This window comes from Onychostoma macrolepis, chromosome 12, assembly GCF_012432095.1.
Source record: "Onychostoma macrolepis isolate SWU-2019 chromosome 12, ASM1243209v1, whole genome shotgun sequence".
NCBI classification, from domain to species: Eukaryota; Metazoa; Chordata; class Actinopteri; order Cypriniformes; family Cyprinidae; genus Onychostoma; species Onychostoma macrolepis.
The window spans coordinates 10,758,345-10,778,307 of record NC_081166.1 but is presented as its reverse complement, the minus strand read 5'-3'; the positions used below and the strand labels follow the sequence as shown (position 1 = coordinate 10,778,307).

At 36.6% G+C, this 19,963-nt stretch overlaps 3 protein-coding genes across 15 annotated transcripts in view; 1 reads left to right on the top strand and 2 right to left on the bottom strand.

Moving 5' to 3' along the window:
- Positions 1 to 11,078, top strand: part of si:ch211-28p3.4 (probable E3 ubiquitin-protein ligase TRIML1) — a 33,010-nt gene extending 21,932 nt beyond the window's left edge. For 10 of the 12 annotated variants that reach the window (XM_058794648.1, XM_058794649.1, XM_058794644.1 and 7 more), the window contains 6 exons: positions 7,538 to 7,822; positions 7,909 to 8,004; positions 8,114 to 8,347; positions 9,671 to 9,690; positions 9,911 to 10,053; positions 10,232 to 11,078. In XM_058794648.1, coding sequence (XP_058650631.1) covers positions 7,802 to 7,822; positions 7,909 to 8,004; positions 8,114 to 8,347; positions 9,671 to 9,690; positions 9,911 to 10,053; positions 10,232 to 10,809 — 1,092 coding nt within the window. In that variant the 5' untranslated portion in view covers positions 7,538 to 7,801 and the 3' untranslated portion in view covers positions 10,810 to 11,078. Of the gene's footprint in view, positions 1 to 6,638; positions 7,823 to 7,908; positions 8,005 to 8,113; positions 8,348 to 9,670; positions 9,691 to 9,910; positions 10,054 to 10,231 lie in introns of those variants that run through there. The other 2 variants (XM_058794647.1, XM_058794652.1) reach the window with 2 other exon arrangements.
- On the bottom strand, positions 866 to 3,803 carry plekhs1.4 (pleckstrin homology domain containing S1, tandem duplicate 4). Its single transcript, XM_058794653.1, has 9 exons — positions 3,781 to 3,803; positions 3,251 to 3,301; positions 3,074 to 3,168; positions 2,843 to 2,958; positions 2,482 to 2,616; positions 2,247 to 2,322; positions 2,068 to 2,127; positions 1,501 to 1,602; positions 866 to 1,408 (listed from the first exon to the last, which is right to left on the bottom strand). Exons 2-9 carry the CDS (start codon positions 3,255 to 3,257, stop codon positions 1,349 to 1,351), a joined length of 651 nt encoding a protein of 216 aa, XP_058650636.1. The 5' UTR covers positions 3,258 to 3,301; positions 3,781 to 3,803; the 3' UTR covers positions 866 to 1,348.
- A 130-nt stretch (positions 11,079 to 11,208) lies between the features above and the next one.
- Positions 11,209 to 19,679, bottom strand: casp7 (caspase 7, apoptosis-related cysteine peptidase). Of its 2 annotated transcripts, none has more exons than XM_058794334.1 (7): positions 19,549 to 19,679; positions 18,254 to 18,376; positions 16,702 to 16,850; positions 15,979 to 16,107; positions 15,016 to 15,191; positions 14,674 to 14,812; positions 11,209 to 13,026 (listed from the first exon to the last, which is right to left on the bottom strand). In XM_058794334.1, the coding sequence occupies exons 1-7, from the start codon at positions 19,578 to 19,580 to the stop codon at positions 12,800 to 12,802; spliced, it is 975 nt and encodes a 324-aa protein (XP_058650317.1). In that variant the 5' UTR covers positions 19,581 to 19,679; the 3' UTR covers positions 11,209 to 12,799. The 2 variants fall into 2 exon arrangements, with proteins under 2 accessions (XP_058650317.1, XP_058650318.1); XM_058794335.1 differs by lacking the exon at positions 19,549 to 19,679 and adding an exon at positions 19,380 to 19,515.
- Between the last annotated feature and the right edge of the window lie 284 nt (positions 19,680 to 19,963).

The window sequence follows — 19,963 nt, the reverse complement described above, 5'->3', positions numbered from 1 at the left end:
CTGAAGTTATACTCGAAAGAAATTAAGTGAACCCCTGGCCATGTTTATGCTCTATTAAGTTGCTTTTGCCTAGGGAGACCAAACTAGCAGCTTATAAAATCTCGACATCAACCCTTCGTATGCATGTAGAGGTAAGGTAAATACTTGCATTGTTGCATTGGTGGTTAAAGTGAAGCTTTGGCAGTTTAGCAAAAGGTTTTGCACAAATTAGCCAGAAAGACAGTCTTAATATTCTAAATAACTGATTCATTTAATTAAAAATAACTAGTTTGAGATTTATAGGCCTATCCCAGGGGTGTCAAACTCAGTTCCTGAAGGGTCGCAGCCCTGCAGAGTTTAGTTCCAACCCTGCTCCAACACACATACCATGTAGTTTTCAAATAAGCCTAATTGATTTGATTATCTGGATCAGATGTGTTTAATTAGGGTTATATCTATACTGTCCAGGAACTGAGTTTGAGACCCTTGGCCTATCCCATTTTTGCGTCCCTCCCACTGTTAAAAAGTAACTAAATAATTTTTATTCTTGAGTAAATTTTAAATGAGCTACTTTTTACTTTTACTTGAGTAGATTTTTAGACTGGTACTTTTACTTGTACTTAAGTAAAATTTCATTAATTTAATGGTACTTTTACTTGAGTAAAATATTTTCGTACTCTTTCCACCTCTGAATAAAATACACAAAGAAAGTAATGTACTTAATAATTTTTTTTTTAAAAACAGTCATTTTAGGAGATATATATATATATATATATATATATATATAAATGCTCTCTATGCTATAGAGAACACACACACACTGAAGTAAAAAAAAACAAAAAAAAACAATACCAGAAATCTTTTATTAAAAGTCAAAATAATGACATTGAAAGAACATATAGTTTTAATGTGCACATTAAAACAGGACATAGTTAAATTTTATTTTCATTACTTTTCACATAAAGCAGTTTATAAGAACACACATTTGTTTCAAAATGTTGTCATTTTAAAATATATATTTACATATGCCACACAATTTTCTGTATTGTTCTGTTTGTTTTAAAAATGAGCTGCCTGTTCTGAAATAATTGTCTTGTGGTCATTTGCTTATGTATTTTTTTAAATGATGTAAAGTTTTCTCTCAGTGAATTAATGCATCTTCTGCAGTTAATCTCATTACTACTTTCAACTGAGGTGTCCAATAGAATCTTATTTTGAAAACGTTAATCATTTTGCTTTGCTTTAGTGCTTAACTCAGTGAAAAAAAATGTATGATTAGCATATAAAGATTTATTTAAACATATCACTTGGACTGTTGGTCTATTGTGACAGTAGTAGCTGGAGTTGAAGATGAAGCCTGAGTTGTTATTCATTCTGACAGGTCATCTGTGACGTCATCTTCATGACTTATTTCTGTTGTTAGTTCAGTCTCCCATGAGCAAAAAGAGAGTGAAAATATTAGTAAAGTATGCTTGTGTGTATAAGTTTGTACTTCCTTTTGTGTCGGTTGCATATATCTACCTTAATACTCTTCAGTTTTATCGGAGAAACGTAGATGGGTTCATGGGTCACAGATAATGGCAGCTCATGTGTAACATGTTTTGTTTGACCCCACTCAGTTTTCTGTCATTGGCACAATATTGATGATGATATTATTTTCTTGTCTTGTTACATTATTGCACAGATACAAATGAAGTCCAAAAATAACCAGACAGCAAAGGGTTAACCAGTACAAAAACAACAAGCAATGTTTCTAAAATTAGCAAGCCTGTTTCTCTCTCTCTCTCTCTCTCCAGACAACAGGCAGATTGTTTTAGTCTGTTTGATATAATCAGTATGGGTTGCAAAAAAGTTTAATGGAGCAATTATAAGAGCTGATTATTGTTGTAAATCACAGTTAATTGGGACTAAACTGTCAATCTCCTCGGGTGAGTAAAAAAAAATGATTCTGAACAATAGTTGGGAAACTTTGCATTAGGCAATAAATAGAATAAAGATAGGCAGCATTAAAGATCATAAAACCTGTAACACCAGTTGGCAACATAAACCAGACCTATATTTAGCAGCCCGGTCCATGTGCAAACGTACCTGGTTATTGTCATTTTCTGATCGCGGAGGTTCACTGATGTGTCTCTTTGACCCAAATGTCTGTGTGACAGATGTTTAATACAGATGATTCAGCTTGAAGAAATATTTTGCATACCATGCACACGTGTGTACAAAATGCACGAGAGACAGTTTTTAAGTCAGAAATGTCAAAGCATTACCTTGGGATCCATCAGTCTGTGTGGACGAATGTTTAAGATGTCATATAAAGCAGCGAACCATTTTTCCATCTCCCAACTGCACAAATATGTTATATTACATGTTTTAGAGACTTTCTGTAATTCATTTCTAATTTATTTTTATATGCATATTTATAAAATACTTCCACTCAATTTATACCAGAAAAAAGAACAATAAATCACTGCTCTAAAGAAAGCAAAAACATTCAGGACAAACCTGTTTTCTCCTATAAGGAAGTAGTCTCTCTCTGGTACTCTAATAAACATTACACATGAAGAAGAACATCTGAAATTGTTATGAATCCATTTCCACATTGTGTGCATCTCGGGGTGCAAGAACATGTATGTGACCCTAAAGGGCAGACGGAAAAACAGATGATTTCTTCTGTAGTCTCACTGTGCAATACATATTGTACAAGAAAAATTTGTCAAGACAAATTATGATGTTGAATGGATAAGATAATGTGTTGATAAGGTACTGTGGGAGGTTGTTAGGCAGTTGACAGACAGGCTTTAATGATATGGTACAGGAAGTCCAATTACTTCTAAACAGTGCAGAGTGAAAATATTGGACATACTTAGACAAGTCAATGTCTCCCAGTGGTTTGTTCTTCTCTTCATTTTTGTAGTACTTAAGTTGGCATATGTTGTCTCTGTACTTTAGAAGAACAAAAAACCTCCTTTTCCAGGATTTCTGCAAAAAAAAAAAAAAGAGAAGGGAAACAAATACAGAGTGAGACAAATTAGCAAAGTGATTCTCACCAGTGTACTGGTATAGTCACCTGTTCTTCTCTTCCAGAGAAACATACCTGAGACTTGAACTGATTTTCCGGGGGAGATTTGTAAAGGTATCCAGAACACATTTGTTCCTCGGCTCCATGTATGTAAAAGACATAGTTATTATCTGCAGAGACATAGAATCTATTTTAAACAAAGCAACATGTTAGTTGTAATAATACAGATCAAAGAGCTTTAAAAGAACACACCTGCCATTTTTGTTCGGTAGTGGTGAGTAATGGGATGCTATCAGTGTGAGCCTGAGACAGAATAAGCTGTGGTTACTTCAGCATAAAGAATGAAGTGCCAACATCTTGAAAATCAAGGTGTTCTTAAATGGTACAATTACACTGGGTGCACATAGTATGATCTGTTCACAAGATGCACATTTGTTTAAAATATTATCATTCTTCAGAAATATACTTGTGTGTTAGTTTAATAATATATAGTATTGTGAGCAGCACAAGCAAGAAAAAAAGGGCAGAAAACAGTTCCTCACATTGACAACCAACCTAAATGTAGTTGTGTTTGAAATATTTACTTAAATGGTATGTTAATAAATAAGATGTAACTTGCTATCACTGACGCTGTCATACATAACGTAAATCAGGCTGCACAATTTCTTTAATTTCACCTTTCTGATGCAGCATTTAAATTTATACAGATAATGTATGCTGTTTTAATTAAAAAAGTATAATTGTAATATTATTTTTTTGACTGAAAAATATGGTTTCTGTACCTGATACAGTTGTTCCCTGTCAGTAAGAACACAAAATGTGATTAAAATGTATGAGGAAGTTTACATGATAAATGAAAAACCTTAGAAGTGATGTCACAAGGAAGGCGGTGATTTGAGACATACAGTATGTACTCGAACAAGAAAAACTTGTCAAGAAGTACTTAAGTTTAAACCTACTTTTTGTACTCACTATACAAATAATGTGAGACTATATTATCCTGTAATACAACATACATTGTTGCATGTTGCCACAGATGCAATTCCAGACTTATAAAGTAGTCTGACATTGAAGGTGAAGCCATTTCTGCCACCACTGAACTGAACTCCTCCCATCTGCCATTGGTTATAAAAACAGAAAGCCCCACCCTGAACTTACGCCATTGGTTGAGCCAAAGCTGATGTGTGGAGCTAGTCGGGAATCTCAAACAAACAGTGCGATGTTTTGATAGAGCTGTCCACCTTATTTTTCCCGTAAGAGTGGGTGTGGTCATTTGTAAATTTTATAGGTTTGTCTTCCGGTGTTATACGCTTCCAGTAATTTTTAGCTGTACAATTGTTTTAAAACAGCTTGTTTTGCTGCTTGCTTAATATTGCAAATTTACCATGCTATTTTAATGTATTATCTTAATTATGAACACACTGTTTGGAAAGACAAACAGTTTTACCATTTACTGCATGTTGTTATTCTTCTGGTTATTAATGAATGAACCGGGAGTCTTGCACGTTCACAGAAAACAGCTTACTTCTGCATTGAAAAATAAGGTGGATAGAGTTTCGCTTTTTGGGTAAATAAACATGTTAATAAATATTGAACTGAAATAAAGTCTTATTGGCAAGGCAAGTTTATTTATATAGCACATTTCATACAAAGTGATAATTCAAAGTGTTTACATAAAAGGAAGTGAAATAGTCATTTAAAAAAATAATAATCACAACAATAAAAACAAGGAATAAAAAAAAATTATAATAATCACAACGATAAAATTGTAAAATCACAAAAATATTATTGAAGATGTTACACACTTTCCAAATTACTCCATATAAAAGTACAAGGACTTGGATTGGAGAAAATTAAAAAGTTAAAAATGACAAATTACATATTCTGATTTGATTTAATGCAAAAAATAAATAAATAAAATAAACTCTTCGAAAAGCTTTTTTTTTTTTTTTTTTTTTACATTTCCTCACAATTTCCATTCACATGCACACCAGAAATCTGCTTATTGCGAGAAAAGCTGCTTAGGACTGTTTACACAGAACGTGTGTTTGCCATTGAAAATGCGAGACATATACAGTGGGGCAAAAAAGTATTTAGTCAGCCACCAATTGTGCAAGTTCTCCCACTTAAAAAGATGAGAGAGGCCTGTAATTTTCATCATAGGTATACCTCAACTATGAGAGACAAAATGAGAAAAAAAATCCAGAAAATCACATTGTAGGATTATTAAAGAATTAATTGGTAAATTCCTCGGTAAAATAAGTATTTGGTCACCTACAAACAAGCAAGATTTCTGGCTCTCACAGACCTGTAACTTCTTCTTTAAGAGGCTCCTCTGTCCTCCACTCGTTACCTGTATTAATGGCATTTGTTTGAACTCGTTATCAGTATAATAGACACCTGTCCACAACCTCAAACAGTCCAACTCCAAACTCCACCATGACCAAGACCAAAGAGCTGTCAAAGGACACGAGAAACTAAATTGTAGACCTGCACCAGGCTGGGAAGACTGAATCTGCAATAGGTAAGCAGCTTGGTGTGAAGAAATCAACTGTGGGAGCAATTATTAGAAAATGGAAGACATACAAGACCACTGATAATCTCCTCGATCTGGGGCTCCACGCAAGATCTCACCCGTGGGGTCAAAATGATCACAAGAACTGTGTGCAAAAATCCCAGAACCACACGGGGGGACCTAGTGAATGACCTGCAGAGAGCTGGGACCAAAGTAACAAAGGCCTCAAATCCTGCAGTGCCAGACGTGTCCCCCTGCTTAAGCCGGTACATGTCTGAGCACGTCTGAAGTTTGCTAGAGAGCATTTGGATGATCCAGAAGAGGATTGGGAGAATGTCATATGGTCAGATGAAACCAAAATAGAACTTTTGGTAAAAACTCAACTTGTCGTGTTTGGAGGAGAAAGAATGCTGAGTTGCATCCAAAGAACACCATACCTACTGTGAAGCATGGGGTGGAAACATCATGCTTTGGGGCTGTTTTTCTGCAAAGGGACCAGGACGACTGATCCGTAAACGAAAGAATGAATGGGGCCATGTATCGTGAGATTTTGAGTGAAAACCTCCTTCCATCAGCAAGGGCATTGAAGATGAAACGTGGCTGGGTCTTTCAGCATGACAATGATCCCAAACACACCGCCTGGCAACGAAGAGTGGCTTCGTAAGAAGCATTTCAAGGTCCTGGAGTGGCCTAGCCAGTCTCCAGATCTCAACCCCATCGAAAATCTTTGAGGAGTTGAAAGTCTGTGTTGCCCAGCGACAGCCCCAAAACATTACTGCTCTAGAGGAGATCTGCATGGAGGAATGGGCCAAAATACCAGCAACAGTGTGTGAAGACTTACAGAAAACGTTTGACCTCTGTCATTGCCAACAAAGGGTATATAACAAAGTATTGAGAAGATATTTTGTTATTGACCAAATACTTATTTTCCACCATAATTTGCAAATAAATTCTTTAAAAATCCTACAATGTGATTTTCTGGATTTTTTTTTTCTCATTTTGTCTCTCATAGTTGAGGTATACCTATGATGAAAATTACAGGCCTCTCATCTTTTTAAGTGGGAGAACTTGCACAATTGGTGGCTGACTAAATACTTTTTTGCCCCACTGTAGCAGATGGAAAAAAGCAATGCAATATTAAAAGATGCTTGTCAAAGTGGTGTTTGCATTTGTACTCTTCGCATTATTTGTGGAGTGTTCTCCACTTTCTGCAAGTTTTCTGCGTGTTCATGCATGCAAAAAAAAATTGTAAAGTCATTGTACATTTTCAGCTTAATGACAGCATGAGGTGCATGTTATAATCAAGATGTTAGTATATAATTAGTTTCACACATCTATGAACAGAAGTGTCAGTTTCATTTGCATTATTTATGCAAGAATGAAAACCAAATCTGCTACATTCCCCAAGTCGTCTTCAAAGAAACTGGGTAACCTTCCACCTGCTTAGTGTAAAAACCCCTGCCCTAATTTCAGCCATGTTTAAAATGCACTGCATCAATCAACGAGACATCACCGGCTTGCGTCAGTTCCTACGCACGCCTGCTCATCATATGGCTCGAGGCTGAATAATTGTTGCTCAGTGGCACTGTGACGGGAAATTGCCTGTGATGTGTCGGGGTAGTCGGGTAGGGCTATAGAAAGACAGGCAGCAGCTGCAGGTGGTTTGGCACAGGCCTCAATCCAAGCATTCCCACTCGCACGCCATTCATAGAATTTGTATCAGTCATTACAAGGGCTAACAGGGTCATGGCTAAAGCCTATAACTAGTGCTACCTGCTCCATAAGTGTTTCTGAACTATTTGGAATTCGTCCCAGTTGCGGCACATGCAGACAGGTCTGTAGATGAAAACCCTGTCAAATTTTTCCTCAACCGTTAAACTGGTCACCTTGATTTAAACATCGAAATATTAGGTGTTGCGACACAAAGCTTTTAAAAGTCTTCCATGTGAGAGTGTGATATAAATAGAGGCTTTCTTTGGCTACAAGTGCTGCTTCCTCTCTCTTTTTGGACACAATGCACTCAGACTACAGCAGGCCCAGTACAGCTCCTTCAGTCCTTCAGCCAGATTTACGGACCCTAGTTGTTCAACTCGAATACTTCTCAGGGCACAGGAGCAACAGATGGACTGTCACCCCTCCTCCATCCTTGGCATCTTAACCGTACAGTATAAAGCTTGAAGTTTGGGGCTTAGGCTATTCATTTGCAAGTGGAGGATAAGACTGGAAGAACAAGAGAAGAAAATCAAACCAATCGAATTAAGTGAAGAACTGGTACTAGAGTTGAGTCAATGATGAGGACACAAACTCAGGTAACTATTCAATGAATTTCTGTTTGTTATAATGGACATTTGCGACAGATAAAATAATTTTTGACCTTTGAAATATCGCATTCAAGGACACCCCAACAAAACATCAGGAGCACCTGAAGAGACAAAGAGACATTCTGGCTTTCCGAATGAAGAAGCTGTCATCAAAACAATCTGATGTCAATGTAAGTTGGTGAGACTCGCATTAATGTCTGAAATTACAATAAATGCAATGCTTAAAATATGGCAGATGACTCGGATGTATCTGATTAAGTATGCTTTATTATTCCACAGAGCAAAGCTGCAGCTCAAAAAGAGAAGATTAAGAAAAAATACGATGACATGAAGAGGGTTTTGGATGAGGATCTGAGAATTACACTGAGCCAGTTGGATACTGAGACAGAGGCCATGGAGAGAACTGTTGAGGACCGTATTGAGACGTGCTACCACCTCACGCAAGAAATCGATCGGCAGCTCACTGAACTGTCTGCACAGGCGGAGAAAGATCAATGTCAGGTTCAAGAGAAGGTGCATTTTTAGACCAGAACAGTGTCCTGTAGTAGTTTTCAGATGGTAATACTGTATAGCTGAGGTAGTAATAGAATGCTTGAAGGTTTGAACCATGTTGTCTTCATGAGCACCAATCCCCAAGTTTAGAGCTTAATTTTAAAAACCTTAATTTTTTAAAAAGAGATGAATACTTTTATTCAGCAATCATGCATTAAACTGATCAAAAGTGACAGTGAACACTTTTACATTGTTACAAACTATTTCTATGTCAAATAAATGCTGCTCATTTGATCTTTCTATTCATCAAACAATTCTAAAAGAGAAATTTAAACATGGTTTCCACCAAAATATTAAGCAGCTGTCACGGTGCAGACAGCAGGGAGGAACGAGGATAACTCAAAATCCAGTCTTTAATGAATCCAAAACAGGCCAGGCCAGGCCAGGCCAGGCCAGGCCAGGCCAGGCCAGGCCAGGCAAGGCCAGGCAAGGCAAGGCAAGGCAAGGCAAGGCAAGGCAAGGCAAACACACAGGAACACCGGGGATAACGAGTAGACCAGACCAAAACTAACTAAACAGGCAGGAACTAAATACACATGACAATTACTGATAATGACTAAACACAGCTGGACAAGACTTAACTAATAATCACACTGAACAAGGACAGGAACAAGACCAAATAAGGACACAAGAGGTGGGAACACAAGACACACATGACAGAGGACTGACAGCAGCTCGCCCATTTTCAATATTGACAATAATAAGAAATATTAATTGGGCAGCAAATCAACATATTTTTCTGAAGGATAATGTTTATTTTTGATCAAATAAATGCAGCCTTGGTGAGCACAGAGAGACCCCAAACTTTTGGATGGCAGTGTACTATATATAATTTTTGGATGTAAAACCCATTTATATAGTTTAATAAAATATTAAGTATGATATTGAATAGATAGTTAAATAATTAGCTTTTGTATTATATTTGTATGGAAGCAATGGATGAACTGATTTCCCCCTCCCCCCCTCCCCACAAAACTATGTTTTTCATACTGTTACAAAGCAGAAAGCAGAATAACAATATAAATTTGATAAAAATGTAAAAAAAATAAATACAAATAATATATATATATATATATATATATATAACTATTTTATATTGGCCTTAAAAATAATTTTGTGAAATAATTTATTTTCATTTTTTTTGTATATCTCAGTTTGAAAATCCCTTGCATTGAAAAATTAATGCAGCTGCACAATTATATGAAATTGTATTTGCAGTGTGGAAATGTTCTATAAATAGCTCACTTTTTTAAACCATGATTTCTCCATTTCTTTTACTTACAGATGTCGGAGATGGAGGAAAGGTAAGTAGTGTTGCAGTTTTGGGAATTCGTTTTTTTTTTCATTTAAGTGGTTTACGTGTTATGACGATGAATGTTTTCATTTGTGAGACGGGAAAAATAGATTAGTAAACCGCCAAGCATTTAATCAAGCATGCGATCTGAAGTTTCCGCACAACAGTCCTTCCTGCTTGTGCAGCATTAATATTTTTTTTTCACACACTGTATTTTTGCTTGTTTATAGGATAATAGAGACTCTGAAGAATACAGATCCAGAGTTAATTCAGATGGATGAGTTTAAGAATGAACAGCTGCTCGGCTTAACCATCAACCTGCTGCTGTTCATACGCTCTCAGGTTCCTGTCACCAAGAAACTCTTCCAAAGCTGTGAGGGTCTACACATTTCTACATGAAAATTACTCTAGCGCTTTTAGTATGTACAGCCTATAAGCACGTTCAAAAATTTCCTAACACATGCTGTCTTTTCCTTATATCTCTTTCAAGGATCTTGTTTCTAAATATAGTTTCTAATTTTACGATGCCTTTGGCACTTTCCATTTCTCAGACGCCCAAGAAGTTGTTCTGGATCCTGACTCTGCTCACCCAAAGCTTATTATTTCCCCTGAGGGCGACTCAGTCACTTACACCGATACCTGGCAGGAGGTTTCTGAAAACTCCTCTCGATTTGACACCACTCTGAATGTGATTAGCAGGAAGGGCTTCACGGATATTCGCAACTACTGGGAGGTGCAGGTTACTGGTAAGACATACTGGGAACTAGGACTCACATACCCAAACATCCCTAGGAAGGGCCGAGAGGAGGACTGCTGGTTGGGCCGGGGCCCAACATCCTGGTGCATCGAATATTTCAATGGCAACTATACGGCCTGGCACAATGGTATTCCCCATGAGCTCACCCATGTAAGTGGGAGAACTTTTCAGCGCATTGGCATCTTCTCCAGCTCAGACGGAGGTTTGGTCTGTTTCTTGGGGGCTGACACCATGACGCCCCTGTACAGTTTTTGTGCAGGAACCTTCACAAACTCACTCTACCAGGTTGTCTGTCCTGGTCACGACAATCAGGAGACCAACAGGAAACCACTGCTTATTTGCGATGCCTCGAAATCTGCCCCCATCTTGTGATGGAAACCGATGAGGGTTGGAGTCTAATTCATTTATTCAGTAAAGACGCATTAAATTGATTAAAAGTGAAGATAAAGATATTCATAATGTTACACAAGTTTCTATTTCAAAAGAATGCTGTTTTTAACGTTCTGTTCATAAGTCCCAATTAAAATTTATCACGGTTTCCATAAAGATATTAAGAAATTCTTGAGCAACAAATCAGCATATCAGAATGATTTCTGTAGGATCATGTGACATTGATAACTGGAATAATGGCTGCTTAAAGTTTTGCCATCACAGGGATGAATTACATTTTTAAATATAAAACAGTTATTTAAAATTGTATGTTTTCAAAAACATTTAAACTTCTGAACAGTAGTGTGTAACTACTTTGAAATAGTAATAAAAAAAGACAGATTTCAATAAAGTCTTTTAATACAATAAAATAAGGCTTACAAAGGCATTCATTTGAATTAAAGTAATTTAAACAAAAATCTGCCCAACTTTATACAATGTAATGTTGACATAATGTAAAACAAATTTCAGGGCATTTGTGCAAAAAAATTTAATAAAAATTAATTAACATTCCTATTATCACCATAAAGCATTTAAATTTTAAAACAATGTGCAATAAAATAAAAAATTAAAATTGTTTTCCATTTCAAAACAAGTGGAGCTAGCACTTCCTACAGTATAGTTGGAGCACTTCATAACTAATAATCCATGCATAAAGAAAAAAGGGCCTTTAATTTGTGGTGGTCAGACGGTGCACAGGCTGGCAGATTCAGTGTGTGATCTGGATTAACAATGAGAATGATAAATACAGAAAGAACCGGAAAGGAAATTAAAAACTGTTGGACAAAACCAAGGACAACAAGCTCTGAAAACATCAGAAACTTCCATCAAGTTTGAAACAGCACATTTGGTCAGATGGGTGATAAATGGTTAAAATGGTCACCAGTAAAACAATAGCTGCCTCTGTAGATTATAGACGGATTCAGTACAAAACATCAGTAAATACTGCATGAAGCTACAGTATGCTCAAAATACACAGAATGAATGCTGATCTGATTTCAGTTTTTCAGTGAACACAAACTAACCAGTGAGGCATGAATGAAAAGCTTTTAAAACCGTGCGGGTGTCAGCATTACTTCACTATTTGCCACTCCATTTCCATTCATGCCCTTTCTTTGACCTCCTCTGAAGAGCATTCTGGAATAACCAAACCAAACCAAACCAAAATGTTACAAATGGCCATTTATTTGCTTAGAATTTATGCTTGAGTTGCTAGCACCCTAAAAACAGAACAACAGCAAAGGTTTTGTGTGGTATTAGATGTCTTTTCCATGCACTATTTTTTTTTTTTTTTTTTTACAAATATTTTTATTAGGATCAATAAAGGGTTTTATCTAGTAAAGTAAAAGTGGCAGAGAACTTTCAAAGTTGGCAAAGCAACATGGATATTTGACACTGCCAGTGGACAAAGATCAGATAATATGTGACATTACTATTCCCTGGAATACTCTGAGAAAGTTGAAGTAGAACATTCACTGAAAAAGTAGTGGATTTGAACAGGAAGTAGCACAAAGGAAGACCGTTTTGGTGTCTATATGCCCAGCATAACGTAAAAAAAAAAATTGCGTTCACACACAAACTTCCAGCTGGGATCATCCCTGAATGTTGTGACCGCTTGGTCGAGTGAAGTCAGTCGTTCAGTCAATCAGTGGTCAGTCTTTGTACACCTGATGTGTCTTTCCTGCCTGCCATGCTGAAATGTGCACCGTTTAAAAATGCTGCTTACATTTATGTAAAAATATTCTGCTCAAGTATTAGACTGAGGTTTCCCTCCTTATGGCAGATCAATGACAAAAAAGGTTAACAATTTGGTTAATATTTACTGTTAAAAGATAACAAATTAAAAGTGTGCTACTATAAAGTCCTTGGCAAGAAAATGTGCGTTCTGTGAAAAGGCAGACGGAGCACAGCATGTGAAGATGGTCTGCTCAGATCAGTTGAAGTAGATCTCTTTAGTCAACATGGACACCACACAAGGTATCTGTTTCTTCTCGCTAAAACGGGGGTCCTCTGACCAGGACTCGAAGTTGGTGGCCACCATGTAGTTGACCCGTGTGAGGATCTGCATGATCTCAAGTTGTTTGCCAAACTCATTAAGAACATTACAGAGGGCCTGGACAAACCAGGAGCCTCGGCCTGGATTCCTCCACGAGTAGTAACCTATGAGAACAAATGTGTAAGAATGTTACATTACAGTACAACTGTGTGTCATATGATATCACAATATTTCAACTGGTTTTCTGATTCACAACCTCTTGATATGATTTAAATTTATTCAAATCTGATTCATCTGGGTATTGTCCATTTTGCTTGCATATGATATACATTCTCTTTCACCTAGTGAAACTGTTAACTTGGTACTGTACATTACAAACATATGAATTAAATAGGGCCCAAACTATGCAGTTCAATTGCTAATTGACAGATACAATAATCAATATAACAATACAAAAACTGTTAAGTAGAAATAGCATTGTATATAATTATTACAAAGAAGTAGCATAAAGGAAGATTGTTATGTAAGATGTTTTCAGTAAGACTTTTTTAATGTCGGAAAATCAGGTTTGCTGCTTAATATTTTGTGTATACTGTGAGATTTCTTTGACGGAGAGATTTCTTTTAAAAGAACAGCATTTATTCGAAATAGAAATTGTGAGATATAAATTCTAAATTTGCACAAAATAGTCTGAACTGGGGGGTAAAACGGCAATTATCTTTTGTTTAAAGCCTTCTACATACGGCACGATTTTCGGCTGTCCCAGACAAAAGATTGGCATCGTGAAACAATCATGGCGATTTCTTCGGAAACGGTGGTCCTATGTCATACAGTGAGAGAGGTTCAAAGACCGCCGTTGTCACAGTATTGCGACAAAGATAGCCTGACAGTGTCAGAAATTCAGCATGATCATCGCAAGGTGTGTTTGATGCTAAGACCTATGTTTGCTGACCAGCCAATAAAAATGCAACATGAAATGTCATGTTTATCAACATGACACAGCGCTAAAACTTAAAACTGTCTACCTCAATCTCTTTTAACTTCCTCTTTCACAGATCCTCTTTTTTTCAGCAAACATAAGAAGTACAACTGGCAAACTGCTTCGTCATGCTCTTTTTGTTTACCACTAGTGCATGCTAATGACATTTTATTCTTCAATAGTGACTTGCATCGTAGCCTATGAGTCACTAGGGGTCATTATCATACAGTCTGCATACATGTCGTACCCAAGTTTATTAGATCCATGTCATACAGTGTGATTTGTAATGATCTTATAGGATTGCTAAAATTGTGCAGTGTGTAGAAGGCTTCATTCCATGCTGGGGAAAAAAACAGAACTGTGAGATATAAACTCAGAATTCAGAGGAAAAGACGGAATTGTGAAATGTAATCTCAGAATTTTCCGAATTGTAAGACATAAACTCGCAGAGATAAGAAAGAGAAAAAAGAAAAGTCTGGCAAAAATACACTTCCATACATACTGTTCTTTTTCTTACTGACCCTAAACCTTTGAACAGTAATGCATAAGTAATATATACATTGAGTTTGTGATTCTTTTTGAATGAATCATAAAAGTCATCTGTTCATGAATGAGACTAGACTGGTCAAGCTATATGTTTTGGACTCACTTATAAAACTTGTTAAAAAGAACTTGAGTCATTTATTCATGAATTGGACTATAAGGAATGCTGTATGTTTATTGCATGCAGCTCTAGAAGACAACAACAAAAAAAAAAGATGTGTTTTCCGTAGAACTCCTTGAGACTAAATTTCCTGCATTCCACATTCTGTAATTAAGAGTAAGAAAATACCTGGCACAGTTGAATAAGCAAACAGGAAGTCTGCCTCTACCGGAATCTTGTGTCTTGGATTGGCATCTGTCTCTATCGTGTCATTGGGCGGTCCTGAGTCTGTTTGTACACCATCATCAAACTCTGAACCCCGACAAGCCTGCCAGTAAAAACGCACGACCATGTCAATATCCACTTAAAGTACACTTCAAAAAAGGTAGGGTAACTCCGGGTATGGTGCGACTGAAATAGCATTAAAACAATAGACACCGTTGTATGTAGGTGCTCCATTTTCTCCTCCATCACTTCTTCCTCATCCTCCTCTCTCCTCCCCAAATCCTCCTGTGGACCTGCTCCTCTTACCTGGATGAAAAAGAGCTTGGGCTTGCCCACGAGGCTCTTGCACATGTCTCCTTTGAAGAGCGAGGTCATGCTCTTGATGGGCATTGCTCCGTCCGTGCCGTAAATCATGCCCTCCTCGCCGTGGCTCAGCAAGATGCAGGCGAAGCAGGAGCTATCGCTGTGGTCCTCTTCTGAGACTGAAACACGTACAGACAAAATACGTGAGAGAAGAAAAAGAAAACTTTTTCACACTTCCAATTTTAGTTATCTTAGTTTGGATAAACTGGGTTTGCAAACACTTTTAATAACACGCATGTAATTTAGGCCACTAACAGTAGAGGGCAGCAGAAAGATTTAATATAAATTTATATTATACAAAACGTTTGACAAAATTAAGTCAGCACAACTAAAAAGATAATTACATAAATCTACAAAAATCTTGTTCTAAGATGAACTACTTAATATCCAAGAAAAAACTGAATTAAAAAAGGCTCTATATTGCAACAAGCTAAGTGATTATACTGAACATTTGATTCAATATTGAAAAGCATAGCTAAAAAACATTTTATTGGTGCTATTAAAATTATAATATTAGCTAATATTTGTGTATTTTCATGCTAATAATGTATGCTCATGATGCAGTTAGCTTAATGCCTTATACAAGTCAAAGTGGTTATATTGCGTTAAAAAGCAGATGCCTATATAGTCAGTGGACAGGTAGTTCACTCGTTTTTAGAACAGAACACCATTCAAAACAACATTGTTATGATGCAATCTTCCAGCAATCAGGCAGCCCAACCACATTCCACAAAAGTTCCGTGACAGGTTTTTAGATTTGTTTTCTGGCATTACTGATATATGACACTCACATTTTCATTTCAAATGTTTCATAAAATTTCCCAGCAGAGTTATGTAAGCCTAATTTAAAAACTGGGTGTGGCATTTTGTTGATCTTGGGTACAGATACATATTTTGGCCACTCACCTTCTTTAAGTAGCCGCTCCATGTTCCTGCAGGTCTGGTCATTGTAGATGAAAACTTCAAAGCCCAAGTTTTTAAAGCACTTGAACAGCTCTCCAGCATCACGATCTGTGCCATTGCGTACATTCATCCCTTAAACACAGATCACAAAGTAAGCAGCATTAGTACAACAGAGCATCAACCCAGTAACTTAAAATGACTCAACATTCAAGTTCTATTTTTCATAAAACTTTTAACAACAGTCACATTAGTGTCTGTGTTGTTATTGCAGAAACTATGGTAAAGGTTTAATTTTGTTCTAAATATCTTTTTTGACCCTTCACTTCGGAATACTAAAGCATTTTTATGTTTTGTTGTTGTTTTTTACTTTTACATCATTATATAGATGAGCAAATCTGGTTTTATCCTGGACAAAGATCACAATTTTCACAAATTATTAATCAATAAAACAATATTTTCATTAAAAAAAGACTTTTATATCAATGTTGAATGATGGATCTTCTTTTTTTTTTAACTATTTACCAATAATGAATTAGATCTAAACTATTAGGCAGAAGCTCATAAAAACAGTTGGGTCTATAATATATAACATAAAATTGTTTAATATTATTATTAAAATTATTGCCCTAATAAACTACAAAATACAATAAATTCAACTGTTTTTACTGGGTGTGCTAAATCAGTATTGATTGGTCAACATAGCATTACATGGAGATGAAGACTTACCTGTCGTTTCTTCAAAGTTCTTGTTGTTGATGATGATGCACTTGCCAACGCGCTGGTGGCTCATCTTATACTGGAATGTTGGTGAAACAATCCTGTAATAGCTTTCAGAAGATTGCTCTTTTTCCTGCAACTTGCCATCCTTCTTCTTACTGAGAGACAGAGACAGACAGTCAACCAATCTATTAGAGTCCTTCATCCATCATGTACATCACCTAATATATATTTATAAGAACATAGTGTGTTCTAAGAGACAAAATAATAAATAAGCTCATCTGTAAGTAGAAGAACAATCAAACAAAATACAACCCATGCCAGTCAGAGAATCGAAAATGGCAGCTAACCGGGATATCCGGCGTCATGAAGACAATTAAATCCCCTTATCGATCATAATATCAGTTGCTCTAAAACTTCACGGTGTCCCAAACATAATATTCCACATGCCTGAGGGAAAATTCTCACAGACGTCTCATATCCCCATTGTGAAATTTCCAAAGGATCCATCCAGATTAGTTGGCCACATGGATGTACAATATGTGCCAGTATTCCAGAAGAGCCTAGTCATCACGTTACCCAACCACAACAATGGGTTCCTGCCTATACACCCTCTCTCACACACATGAACAGTGGAGCGAATCACAGGTGTCCCATGTGATGTGGGGCAGCAACCCCCCCAACTCCCCCCTACTACCTCCTATCCCATCAGAGCGCTCTCCTACCTGGGCTCTTCTTTAAATGCTACGCCACTCTGCATTGAAACGTGTTGCTCTTCCCTCTAGATCTGCCGAATCTTTCCCAGATTTTAGGCTCTTTTGGGTGGATTTTTTCCTTGTGCTGTGGTGTGGTGTTGTGTGTGCTAGGATCCCGGCATGCTCTATACTCTATAAAGAGCGGAGTGGTGGCTCTGCTGGGCTGGGGCGGCGCACGCTACCTGAGTCAGCACACACGCCACCCCCCAGAGCTTTCCAAAGGCCTATTCAAACCCCTCAACCAGGGTCACGCAGGACAAGAGCACACCTCTACTGACAAACACACTATCATACTTACATATTAGGCCTGTTACAGTGCAAGTACACTCAAAAGTGCCAAATAAAATGTCACCAAATGTACAATATCTTCACATAAGTTTTTTTTTTTTTTTTTTTAATTGCAGAGAAACTAGTATAATTCTAAATATGCAGGTGGATTCATACTGAAGAGATCTGAAAAGTTATTCTGGACATCTCAAAACACATTCAAACACATTCAAATAGCCTACATATGATGCAAGCCTTACAGCTTGTTGGCCTTGTCATTTACAAAGAGAACTGTGGCGCCACCTAGTGTATGACATGGAATTTAACATCTGAAGCTGTACTTTCCTACAGTAAATTATAAATAATTAACTAAACAAAAACTAAATAATTCACTGAACTACTGTCACAAAAGAGAAAAAAATAAAACTTTTTTTTTTTTTTTCTCACCTGAATAACAGGTTAGGTCAATAGTTGTGGTTGATATCATTGCATTAATGAATGGATAGGCTGATAGAAATTAAGTTAGAAAATAGTCTCACCTGCCAAAAAGCATAAATCTCCCTTTGCGGTCAGGTTTTGCATCTACTGTGTCGCCTTCTCCATAGTTCTCTTGGTCCTCTATCGTCTCTTCACTCTCAGTGGTGAGGGTTTCTTTATCCATTCTGGAGCAAGAATTAACGCTGTTACTGTTCAGTAAGGCCAACAAAGCTGAGTAACCATACTGGAAATTCTTGACAGGGTGAAATAAAATCTGTTTTCTAAGTTATAATTATCTTTACATGTTACCCCATCCTCTCCTTACTGACATTTACTATTGTCATGTAGTTCCTGCCAAAACACAAGCTGTGGTTACTTAGTGTCTCTTACTGGCATCAAAATAAGGAATTCAAATGAAAGAAAAGTTTTTAAACTGTTTGTAGGAAAACCCATATGGCTACACTACGATTTTACAGTAGTGAAAATAACTGTATATAGTTCCTTTAATAAAACAGCAAACTTTTATTACTCATATCTGCACAAATTACCTCCGTAAACTAACTTTTACTTTCACTTTGTGATGTTGTCTCAACTGGGTGTTTATTTAATTACTTTGTTTTCTTATGGCTTGGGGAGAAATAAAATCTCTATTTATGTAAAAAAGCTGTTAGAGCTGATGAAGAAAAGCTACAGTTTACGACATGAAGTGTACAGCAGGAAAGAGAGACTGACAGCTTATCCCAGTTGCCTAAAGACAGCTTGTCAATGGTAACATTATATACACAATTACATTAGCAATTATTTATGCTCTATTTTAAGGTATTTACATACAGCATGCAGTGTGTTCTATAGCTGAGGTGTTTTTGGAGGAAGTCTAAAGGTCCCCCTTAAACTTTCCGAGGTCAACTTCCCTTTCAAAAATGAATCATGGTTTTACTACAAATAAAAACCAAAAACATGGTTTCAGTAGTTAAACCATGGTAACCACACATTAAACATGGTTTTGCTACACTAACTGTAGTTTAACCATGTTTGTAGTAAAACTGAATACAAATGGTATCAAAACGCCCAAAAACGTGGTTATTACACCTTTACTATAATAAAACCATGGTTAATTTTCGTAAGGTACTATGTTTTTCTCAATTAGCACATTTGAATAATAGGATAAAAACTGTCTAGCCTACCAACCTAGAGTTTGCAGTAGTAGCTAATGTAACTTTTCGTGAACGCTTCGATGCATAATCTTAGCAATGCCACGCAAGGTGTGCCTTACAGTCAGCAGCCAAACAAAGATCATTAAATTCAGCAAAGTTAGATGTTTTCACAACATTACTATATATTTACTCTCGAAACGTACATTTCTGTGGGATCAGCCTCTGTTTTGTTCATTGTTCTTTCAAGTCCAAGGTTACTAGACGGAGAAAATGAAACTCCTATTCAACTCCTCATCTTCCATTTCCTCCAGCCGGAGTGTCTCATGTATTTAAAGACACAGAGTCAGTTTAAATGTGTTGAAAACTACTGCGCGAACTTCCTGTTTATTAATCAAACAGTAGAATAGAATAGAACAGTGATGAATGAAACGTGATATTAGTCAGAAATAAACACTATATATCTGTTTTATTTAAATGTAGGCTATTTGATTTCACATACTACTACTACTACTACTATTAATAAGACGAAGAAGAAGAATTTAAATTTAAATAATGTACTTTTTGGTAAAAATTATTTAAATTATTATTATTATTATTTTGTACATTTGTGTTTATGTA